The sequence below is a fragment of the Galeopterus variegatus genome, unplaced genomic scaffold (genome assembly GCF_000696425.1).
Source record: "Galeopterus variegatus unplaced genomic scaffold, G_variegatus-3.0.2 Scaffold7608, whole genome shotgun sequence".
In the NCBI taxonomy this organism is placed as follows: Eukaryota; Metazoa; Chordata; class Mammalia; order Dermoptera; family Cynocephalidae; genus Galeopterus; species Galeopterus variegatus.
In genome coordinates this window covers 16,812-28,374 of record NW_007733719.1, presented here as the reverse complement: position 1 = coordinate 28,374, position 11,563 = coordinate 16,812, and the positions used below count along the sequence as shown (strand labels likewise).

The window sequence follows — 11,563 nt, the reverse complement described above, 5'->3', positions numbered from 1 at the left end:
GAAAGTTGGGGTGTGTGCGTGTGTGTCTTGGCTCTGTCGGCTGGGGGGTGGGGAGAAATGTCAGAGAAAGCAGCCAGTGCTTTAGAAACCCTTTCCCATACCCAGATCCTAGACTCTGCAGATAGCTGGGGACCGTGCTCTTGGGGAGGGCTCAAAACACAGGGTGTCCCATTACTTAAGGCAGGCCTTGGACCTCTTGACCCACAAAAGAAACGGAGGATCCTTTTTTGGTTCATAAGCATGATGATTGTGTTTGCACGCTATTGTGTGACATGTGTCTCCCTCTGAACCTTGTTAGGACATCAGCACGTTACCCGTCTGATGTGGGGGGAGAAAAAAAAATAAACAAGCCAAATATATAGTTTATTTGGAAATAGAACATTGCATGCCATGGTAAACTGCGTGCGTATCCTGGGAGGCAAAGGAAGACAAAGGTTTTTAAAGGCAAAAGAGAAAAGTACACAGTAATTTGTAGGGAAACAAAGAGAACATTGGTTACAGGGCCTATCAGAGGAGTTGACACCAGTTCATTAGTGGAGACAATGTCAGGCAAATGTTCTTGTACATTGGCTAGCTGTCCTTGTGACTCATGTAGCAAGTTGCAGTTTGAAAAGACCTTGGCAAAGTTTTTGTTACAGGCATCTGTGCTGTATGAGTCTGTTTTCTTGTTGCTTATTACAGAATACCTGAAACTGGGTAATGTTTAAGGAAAAGAGGTAAATTTCTTCAGTTTAGGAAGCTGGGAAGTCCAAAGTCTAGAGGGCACATCTGGTGAGGGCCTTTTTTGTGGGGAGTCCCCACAGAGTCCAGTGGCAACCAGAGTATCACATGGAGAGAATGGCATGAGTGCTTTCATGTGCTCACCTTATAAAGTCACCAGTCCATACCCACGATTAACCATTAAGCCCTTGGGCCGGCCCGGTGGCGCACTGCTACAGTGCGCCGCTTGGGAGCGCAGCGGCGCTCCCGCCGAGGGTTCGGATCCTACATACAGACCAGCCGCTCACTGGCTGAGCGAGGTGTGGGCGCAACACCAAGGGTTGCGATCCCGTTGCCCGTCCCGGTCCGGTACGGGGGCAACACTGAGGGTTGCAATCCGTTGCCGGTCATGAAAAAAGACAAAAAGGAAAAAAAAAAAACAAACCATTAAGCCCTTAACCTATTATTCTATGAATGGATGAATCCATTCATGAGGACATAATCCTCATGATCCAACGTGAGGGTTGCAATCCGTTGCCGGTCATGAAAAAAGACAAAAAGGAAAAAAAAAAAAAAAACCATTAAGCCCTTAACCTATTATTCTATGAATGGATGAATCCATTCATGAGGACATAATCCTCGGGAGCGCTGCCGCGCTTCCCAAGCGGCGCACTATCCAGTGTGCCACCGGGCCGGCCCTCATTTTGATCTTGATTAGCAGTTTTATGAACCTGTTATGGCCAATGTCCGACGGGTAAAAGAAATTTGCCCACGAGAACCGGGTGATAGGAAAGGGAAAAAAGTTTATTTCTGGCAGCCAGGGCTATGCAGGCCAATCGAGAAGCGCAGCCCCAAGTTGAAACCTCTCGCAGCTTTTATTTTTAGCTGGGCGGGAGTTTTTCGCACCTGACACAATCTAGCCAATGCAAGCAAGCCAGCAGTACATAAGCTAATTTTGTGGGTAGCCCTGTAGGCCCTCTAGCCCTGTAGCCCCTCCCCACCCTGGATTCCACATAGGGACTTTTCAGGCTAAAATGGCAGAGCTGCCTAAAATGGCGTTGGCCATGCTACTCTATTTATTCCCCTTTATTTTAGCAAGCAATTTGTACAGAAGCAGAATGCATATGTTAAGGTCAGTAGGGGTTGGGGCGTCCCTTAATAAACCCATTAGTTTCTTTAATGTTATGGAAAATTTTTACTTTGTTCATTGATCTTTGTATTAGTCCATTTTTGTTGCTTATAACAAAATAGTTGCAATTGTGTAATTTATAAAACAAATGAAATTTATTGTTTACAGTTTCTGAGGCTAAGTCCAAAGTCCAGGGAACACATCTGGTGAGGGTCTTGGTGATAGCAACAGTGACCCAGGGGTCTCACATGGCAGAAAATGGTGAAGCAGAGAGACAGACTCTTCATGCTCCCCTTTTAAAGTCCTCAGAACCACACCCCTGACCACCATTATTAATCAATTCACTATGGCTTGGTCATACAAATCTAATCACCTCTTCAAGGCCCCACCTTTCGATTACCATAGTATGATTTCCCACTCTCTTAACACTGTCACAGTGGGAGCCAAGTTTCTAATACATAAAAATCGGGGTACACAAGTAAAGCTTAAGTGAATTTGGAGAGACATTCAATCCACAATAATCTTAAAGTTATTAGAAACCTACGTTTATGTCTTTTTACATGAATCTGATTGCAGATATCTTTAGAGAAAAATCAAAACTGCGAACACCAGAGACTTAGAATAGCCATAGTTAAGATCTAATGAAAGCTTACTAAAATCAGCAATTGACCAGGAAGTTTCATTATTTCTATCGTATACAGCATTTTAAGATAACAACCAGAGTCATGACTGATAGCATCACATCAGGAACATCAGATTTTATAAATTTTATATAATCTTTAGAATACTTACATTAATAACATATTTATATAAATATAACTTTAAAGACAATTCAACAAAACCAAAATTATGACTGATAAAATATTAGATTTTTAAGAATTTTATATAATTTTGTAACATTAATATCAATAGCATATTCATAAATGTAAACTGAAACATATTCATAAGTGTAAAATAAAAGTTCTAAAATACCACTTATCCTTTGACAATGCTTTTCATTCAATTTGCCAAGTAAGCCTAATCAGTTAATATCTCTACGAGATGAGAGATACTTTCTTTTTTTTTTTTTTTTTTGTCCTTTTTGAGACCGGCCGCACCACGCTCAGCTAGTGAGCGCTGTGAGCGCTGTGAGCGCACCAGTCATCCCTATATAGGATCCGAACCTGGGGCAGGAGCGCTGCTGTGCTCCCAGCGCTGCACTCTCCTGAGTGCGCCACAGGCTCGCCTGAGAGATACTTTCTTTGAGGCCCAGGGGCCCAGCTGGAAAATCCCAAAGATTTAGTTTAGAATTTTAATATTGGAGAAGCCTGTCAAGGATGCGAAAAGGTTTAAAACACTGAATCATAATAGAATCACAGGTCACTGTGGAAATAATAGTCATCCATTTAACCAGAGTGATAATTAAAAAGTTTTGAAAACAATAAAGTTACATGGATAAAAAACCTTAACCCTTTCAAAGCTCAGTTTTCCCAAGTAATCAAAAACCTAATAAAGACAACAGGGAAATTATCTCGATAAAACGCAAAATCTTTGTTTCTCAGGCCAGTTACCAAAAAGGCAAAGAAAAACCTGCAGTGTGATTGTTTCTCCTTATGGAAAGCCCATTTAAATAACATGAAATTTGAACCTGATGAAAAGGTATTTTGAATTTAATCAGACACAGGAAGAATGTGTCCAAGATTATGAGAGTACACTACATTATAGAAGAATAATGTAAGCAAGAAAACCAATACCTTGAGCAGGGGAATGTATGGCTTTTAGAAAACATGGGAAGTTTCCTGGTTACATGGAACCATTTAGGCATATCAAGAAATGCCAACAGTACAGAATCAAATTATACCGGAAGAAAGCATTCCTTTTTAGGCCTTCAAGACGGAACATTCCAGTGTCAGATGATAAGAGCAGAGTTAGCTGATGAAAAAGTTAAAGAGAGAGTTATCACCCAAGACCTTCTCAAGGGAGAGAGAGGGAGAGCTGCAGGCAGTGACGTGTGACCTGCAAATCACGTACACTGAGATACAGCAAAAGATGAACTTCTGAGATACGAATCTACAAAGCTTCAGGAAGAAAACTGTTCCTCGAGAAATGAAATTACCATTCTAAATGAAGAAGACAGCACTTCCAACCTGAAAACAGGGAGATTAAATGAATTTCAGGGAGAAATGTAGCAGAAATTAAAACTGTTAAGAAGATGGCAGACTTCAGAATTAAAAATCAAAACCTCCTTCAGTTTTACTAATAGTCAAGGAAACCTTGTTCTAACATAGGGGGGAAATGATCAAAACCTCCTTCAGTTTTACTAATAGTCAAGGAAACCTTGTTCTAACATAGGGGGGAAAGTTCTCTATCAGTGTATTTTTAATATCAAAGCTCAGTCTTTAGAAGGACATAAATAATTCCCTTCTAATTATAGCCAACTTAATCACACGCAATATTCTTTCACAAATTCACCCTTCATGAACCATGATTACAACTAACTCAGACATTTCCATGACATTTTAGACTTTCTGTTTTGTCCTATACTTCCTCTTCGCTAAATAATGAGTCATTTCACTTTAGGACAAAAATTTACTACACAAGATTCTTTTTCATACAAATTATTCTCTTTTCTTTTTAACCTTTCTTACCAAAAATACATCTTTATACCCACAACTTTCTTCATATTCCCCCCTTCTTTACTTACTGATCCCTTTCTATCATGTTTCTATTTCCTTCCTAAATTTACTTTGTTGAACCAACCTTAAATAACCTCTGAATTTAAACAAAATAAAGAACACATTTTTATATCTTACAATTTTTCTAGTAAAAAACACAACTTATTTTTGGTATACTTTGTATACAGAATTACATACATTAATTAGGCTTTTAACTCTTAGTAATCTTAATCTAGGAAGCAAGCAATTTTGAACTATCTGTTACAAATAAGTATTTTATAGATGAGAATCGTTTTATAATTTTAAAAACACATTTTCCCATAACCTTAATTTTTTATATATGTTAATAGACCCAAATATGTTTAGCCTTTTTATAAAATTTAAAAGCCAAGAACAAATTTATATTTATATTAAGCCTATTTATGTTTTAATTTTTTTATCCTATTTGGAAATGACTCAGACATTTAATGAGTATCTGTCATTCAATTAATGAACTTAACCTTAAGATTTTAAATTACATGAAAAGTTTATTTGTAAACATTTATTCCATTTACATTTACCTAATTTATTTATTTTTTAACAATTATACCTAGATTATTTATGAAAACTGAGATGTCAGACAAGTCTACTCATCATTTTAAGTTATTTCCCGGTTAACCATTTTTCATAGCCTTTGAATATCAGGTGTTCACTTTAAAGTTAAAAATATGGGCTTTTTGCTGATAACTCAGAAGTTAAAGGAAAACCTTTTTCCCTCTTTTTTTTTTTTCCTTTATTTTTAAGTGAGTTTAGGGTTAAATTTTCAATGTTTACATTTTAGCTAGAACTGGCTGAACAAGTTTTTCTTTTGTTTGTTGGTCTGGTTTGTTTGACCATCTATGCGGGTGGGTCACTTATAACCTCTGAATTTAAACAAAATAAAGAACACATTTTTATATCTTACAATTTTTCTAGTAAAAAACACAACTTATTTTTGGTATACTTTGTATACAGAATTACATACATTAATTAGGCTTTTAACTCTTAGTAATCTTAATCTAGGAAGCAAGCAATTTTGAACTATCTGTTACAAATAAGTATTTTATAGATGAGAATCGTTTTATAATTTTAAAAACACATTTTCCCATAACCTTAATTTTTTATATATGTTAATAGACCCAAATATGTTTAGCCTTTTTATAAAATTTAAAAGCCAAGAACAAATTTATATTTATATTAAGCCTATTTATGTTTTAATTTTTTTATCCTATTTGGAAATGACTCAGACATTTAATGAGTATCTGTCATTCAATTAATGAACTTAACCTTAAGATTTTAAATTACATGAAAAGTTTATTTGTAAACATTTATTCCATTTACATTTACCTAATTTATTTATTTTTTAACAATTATACCTAGATTATTTATGAAAACTGAGATGTCAGACAAGTCTACTCATCATTTTAAGTTATTTCCCGGTTAACCATTTTTCATAGCCTTTGAATATCAGGTGTTCACTTTAAAGTTAAAAATATGGGCTTTTTGCTGATAACTCAGAAGCTACAGCAATTTTCATTAAGCCAACAATATTAAATTAGTCTCACTTATCAAAGAATTACATAATCAAAGATGATTTTGTTTTAGGCTCAGTTTATAGTTTTATGACCTGAAAACCTCTAGCAGAGACAAATATTGTTCTGTCTGACCAATAAACCCAGGCACAAATGTAGTTGATCGTTTTGAAGACATTTCTATTTTTACTTTATCAACAAATTTAAAATGAGCTTATTTATTAAAGATGTACTCAAGTCACATTAACTAAAAAGTCTTTGGGTTAATTACTACATAATTTAGCAAAGAAAAAAATTTTTTTTCTTCAATTGAGCACTCATTTATCTAAGCCTATTTCAAAAATATTCCTTCAGGGGGCCGACCCGGTGGCGCACTGCTACAGTGCGCCGCTTGGGAGCGCGGCGGCGCTCCCGCTGAGGGTTTGGATCCCACATACAGACCGGTTCCGCTCACTGGCTGGGCGAGGTGCAGGCGCGACACCGAGGGTTACGATCCCGTTGCCGGTCCCGGTCCGGTACGGGCGCGACACTGAGGGTTGCGATCCGTTGCCGGACATGATAAAAGACAAAAAGGAAAAGAAAAAAATATTCCTTCAGGGATTTCTGGCTGACCATACAGGAGTTTACCGTGTACACACAACATACAACATAATTAATCTACATATGTGTAAACATACCTGAGCACGTATACATACACACAAATAAGACCTTATTGCTCTTATTTTTTAGTCATGAGATAGGAATACAAACTCACCAGTTTATAAAAGATACTTAGATCTAAATTTTTTTTAGAACAAATGGGACCTTTTCACATGGATACACTTTATTTGCCCCAATAGATAATCTAGTGAAGACAGTTGAACCAGATTTTGAGTAAGCCAGTTTTTATAGCAGTTTGATTTTTAAAGAAAAACATTTTACCCTCTTTTTTTTTTTTTCCTTTATTTTTAAGTGAGTTTAGGGTTAAATTTTCAATGTTTACATTTTAGCTAGAACTGGCTGAACAAGTTTTTCTTTTGTTTGTTGGTCTGGTTTGTTTGACCATCTATGCGGGTGGGTCACTTTTTAAAAAGCTATTATGATTATTATTATTTCCTTAGGCTCTTTCTAGCCCATGCGTGGCAACCAAAGCAATTCTTATGTTGGACAGAGATACCTTATATTATTGCTCAGAGCTCAAGATTTTTACCTGTTGGAACTGAGAACCCAACTTTTGTAGATAGTTACCTAGTTATTTTTTTTCTCATTTTGTCTGAAATATCACAAACAGTGAATTTTATCTGAACACCTACAGAAGAGTCAGCATTCAAAGTAGGAAAAAAAAAAATAGAGAGAGAGAGAACTTAACCCTACTTTATATATTTGGCCTCTGATTTTTTTTAGGTCAATATTCCTGGTGACCAGAAAGGGTTAATCCTATAGTTGCAGTCTCTTAATTTGGTACTAAGAAAAAAAGAAAAACTTGGAAAGTTTGAATGATTCTCGTGGTGGCCATCGATCTAAAACCATGCATGAGGAAATTTGGTAGGCCTTAGAGAATATCATTGCGTCTAGTTCTAAAGCCAGCTTTTTAAAAAAAAAATAATGCACACAAGTATACTAATTTAGGAATTTTTAAAGACCCCAATTTTGACCATAGGCAGATCCAAAATTGCAGTTGACAAAAGACAGCTGTAACTTTAAAGCATGCTGTGGAATTCTTGGCCAAAAAGTGCAACTACTGGTACCTGCCCTGCCAACTGCAACCCAAATCTCCTGCTGTGCATGAGGAGTAGAGAGGCAAAATAATAAATAAAAATAAAAACCCTACTTTGCTGATACCCATGACCCAAGCTTCCTGCTGTGTAGAGGAGGCAAAGCAGAAAAGAAGGACTTTGAGAGGAATTCCTCCTACCCAAGAACAGAAATAGTGGAGCTGCCAAACCCATAACCTGAATCTCCCGCCATAGCAGAAGTGGAAATGACAGTTACCTTCACTGGAGTCTCCTGTGGGTGGAGATGGAAAACCCTTGCTTTTAAAAGGGTCAAAACAGCCCAAGTAAAGTCCAGCAGACATCAGCCAAAACAAGGGAGGTCCGAAATCCAGGGCAGACTCAATCTATGCACCCAGCGAAGCCTCTAGAGTTGGAGGACTCAAAGGGCCCTTTGCCAGAACCTAGTGCCAAATTCAAGAGGAACTCAGGGTGGTCAGGGGAGGCACTCTGGATCCTTTCATGGTCACCAGGAATGTTGACCTAAAAAATAAATTGAGGCCAAATATATAAAGTAGAGTTTATTTGGGAACAGAACATTGCAATGGGAATATGTGTATCATAGTAAACTATGTGCATATAAAAATATGTGCATTTAAAGGCGAAAGAAAAAAGTAATTTGTTTTGAAACAAACAAAGCATTGGTTACAGGGGCTTACCCAAGGAATTGACACCAATTCTTTAGTGGAGACAATGTCAGGCAAAAGGATTCTTGTACATAGACTAGCTGTCCTTGTGGCTCATGTAGCAAGTTGCAATTTGAAAAGTCCTTGGGGAAGGTTTTTGTCATAGGCATATGTGTGTAAGAATCTTTGTAATGGTTCTTATCATAGGCATGTAGGTGTGAGTGCCCTCCCTTCTCAGCCTCCTAGCTTCATTTATTTCAATTTGAAAAGTCCTTGGGGAAGGTTTTTGTCATAGGCATATGTGTGTAAGAATCTTTGTAGTGGTTCTTATCATAGGCATGTAGGTGTGAGTGCCCTCCCTTCTCAGCCTCCTAGCTTCATTTTTTAATTTTTGTTAGAGTTTAACACACATGACTCCATTCTGGTTCTGACAACTTTCACAGATCTCAAAGACCAGGCTCTCGGCTATACTGATTCTCACTGGAGACTGTCAGTTATAGAGTGAGGGTCAGCTGAGAAAACAAAGAAGCAAGGCACACCAGAACCTTGTCTGCTGACAGAACATAATGCTCCAAGGCTCCAAATCCCAAATCTCTATGGGATTATTGCTGTGTGATGTTTCCACACAGTGCTGGACTGGAAAGTATGAGGCTGGATTCTGATTCTGACTGTCACTAGGTAGCTTTGTGACCTTTGCCTCCTCAGGCTTCAATTTCTTCTCCATAAAATAGGGTTGCACTACATGATTTCTAAAACTCTTTGAAGCTCTTTCCCCAGCCTTAAGTGGCCTCATCCAGAAATGCTGAAATCCTCAGGCCAGTATTCCCAGTATCTGGTTGCACCTATGTTCCCTTGGGATCTGACTTTTCATCAAGGTCAACATTATTGCCTTCAAAGGACGTATTTTCATTTTGATGGTGCTAGTGATATTTGAAAAGAAGGATATTGAAAGAGAGGTGAGTCTGACTGAGGAAGATGATAATGTCCAGGTTGGTGTCCAAGTTGATTCTTCATAGACAGTCCAGACCAAGATAGAGTCTGATGTATCGTTTGAAGGGATCTGGGAAAGCATCCAGTTTGATCTCTTCATTTGACAGATGCGAATGCTGAAGCTCAGTGAGGAAAAGTGACTTGCAGAAAGTTAGTGGCAGAGAGCACCAGAACATGAGTCTCCTGAGTCTAGTCTAGTCTCCCTTCCCCTCCACCACATTACTTCTAACATCTGCATTTTGTAATAACTTGAAACCTGCCTTTAGGCTAATTCTTTAGCTTTTAAGTTTTTATTGCTCCTCTGTTAAAATATGGTTACCTCAAGGTAGAGTTTACTATCTTAAGGATCTCTTTCCAATGATAAACGTATTGAATTCTTGTAATAGCTCACTTCCAAGCACCAACCTGGGCAGAAATAGGCCGTCACATACTAAGCTGTGTTTGGCAGTCAGTTTGGGGGTGTTAGTGAGCAGGAAAGATTGTGAAAGGAGAGGACAGCCAGGATTATTACAGGAAAGCTGGACCTTTGAAGAGGAGTAGGTACTAAGAGGCACATGACATAAGGGACATAAAGATCTCAAAGATGCATTTTTTTAAAAAAGTTGGGTTTATTAAGCTATAATTGACATACAGTAAAATTCACCCTTTCAGAGATACATTTTTTAAAAAAATTCTGTTTGGCTGAGGGCCAGTCCTGCCTTAGGTTGTCTAATGCAGAGAAGTTTGAAGCAATGAGTTTTAAAGATATAGAGAATACCAGATAGGAGAACAGCATTTTGTAGCTCTGCCACTAATATGCTATGTGACCTTGGAAAGTCACTGTCATTCTGTGGGCCTCAGTTTTATAATTTGTAAAGCCAGTAGGTTGGACTAGTTCTTTAGAGGATCCTCCCAAGGGTGTTCCCAAGAAAAATATTTGTAGGATTCCAGAGAAAGGCCCATTCTGACCAGTTTGTTCCTTTTTCCTCTGCTTTCAGCTCACACTGCCCACATTCCCCGTGGTGGTGAAGATTGGCCACGCTCACTCGGGCATGGGCAAGGTAAGGCAGAGGGCCTGCTATGCTTTGGGGTAGAGGCCGAGAAGGGCATTTTTCAGAGAACCCATTTGTGGACTACTCTTCTGCCTCTGTTCCTGATGAATTCTTTCCAAGGAGAAGATTTAGCCCCTCTGAAGCCATGAGTGTTTACCCAACCAGACCTCTTTCAACAAGCAGAGTCCAGGCCACCTGCTTGGTCCCTCGGGCCCTTTGTAGCAAGTATGGCCTCTGAGCCTGGAAAGGGAAGCTAGAGAGAAGGGGCCTCCTGGGGAGGTGTGGCACGCAGCTTTGCATCTAGACTGGAAACATCTTGATGAGTTTGGAGGCTCATAGCCCTTGTGACTTTCCAGCATGTATGAGTGTGTATGTCTCCCTTTCTCCCTCTCTGCCTTGTTCCAACATTAGGTCAAAGTAGAAAACCACTATGACTTCCAGGACATTGCTAGTGTGGTGGCTCTTACCCAGACCTATGCCACAGCAGAGCCTTTCATTGATGCCAAGTATGACATCCGGGTCCAGAAGATTGGCAGCAACTACAAGGCTTACATGTGAGTGGGGTGTGGGGTCCCAGCAGATACTTTCCACTTTCTCCTCAGCCACAATAGAAAGTTTGAGCCTCCAGGTAGCAACCAACTCCCAGTTTAACCTCATCTGGCCCAGAGGGCAGATAACAGAGAGAGGGCACCGTGGATTCTTAATCTGGGATCCTTTTAAGTCAGAGGAGGGGCCTATGAACTAAGAGGAGAAATAGAATTACTATTCATTTTCACTAGCCTCTAAGTGAAGTTGAGCTGTCTTTTCAGCTGTGAACAGAGACAAAAGACAACAGTAGTAATAACAGTATATAGGACTTTGACATTAAAGGTTATCACAGATATCCTTATATCACACTACAGTTGTGTGTGATATAAACTATACTGTATAGATATAAACTGTAGTGTGATAAACACTACAGTTATCTCTAAATATCAATTATTCGCATCACTACTTAAAAATCTTGGTAGTTATCAGCCCTGCCACTACATCCTGTTATTTAGAAAGAGAAGTATATTTTACTAATCACAGACTTGGTTTTTTATTTTATTTATTTATTTATTTATTTATTTTTTTAAAGATGTCCGGTAAGG

The 11,563-nt window shown here is 38.5% G+C and overlaps 1 protein-coding gene across 1 annotated transcript in view; it reads left to right on the top strand.

Moving 5' to 3' along the window:
• The window catches only part of LOC103607643 (synapsin-2), a gene marked incomplete at its 5' end in the record, with an annotated part of 40,265 nt that overhangs the window by 16,877 nt on the left and 11,825 nt on the right, over positions 1-11,563 (top strand). The window contains 2 exons of the mRNA XM_008592123.1: positions 10,377-10,439; positions 10,842-10,984. Coding sequence (XP_008590345.1) covers positions 10,377-10,439; positions 10,842-10,984 — 206 coding nt within the window. The remainder of the gene's footprint in view (positions 1-10,376; positions 10,440-10,841; positions 10,985-11,563) is intronic.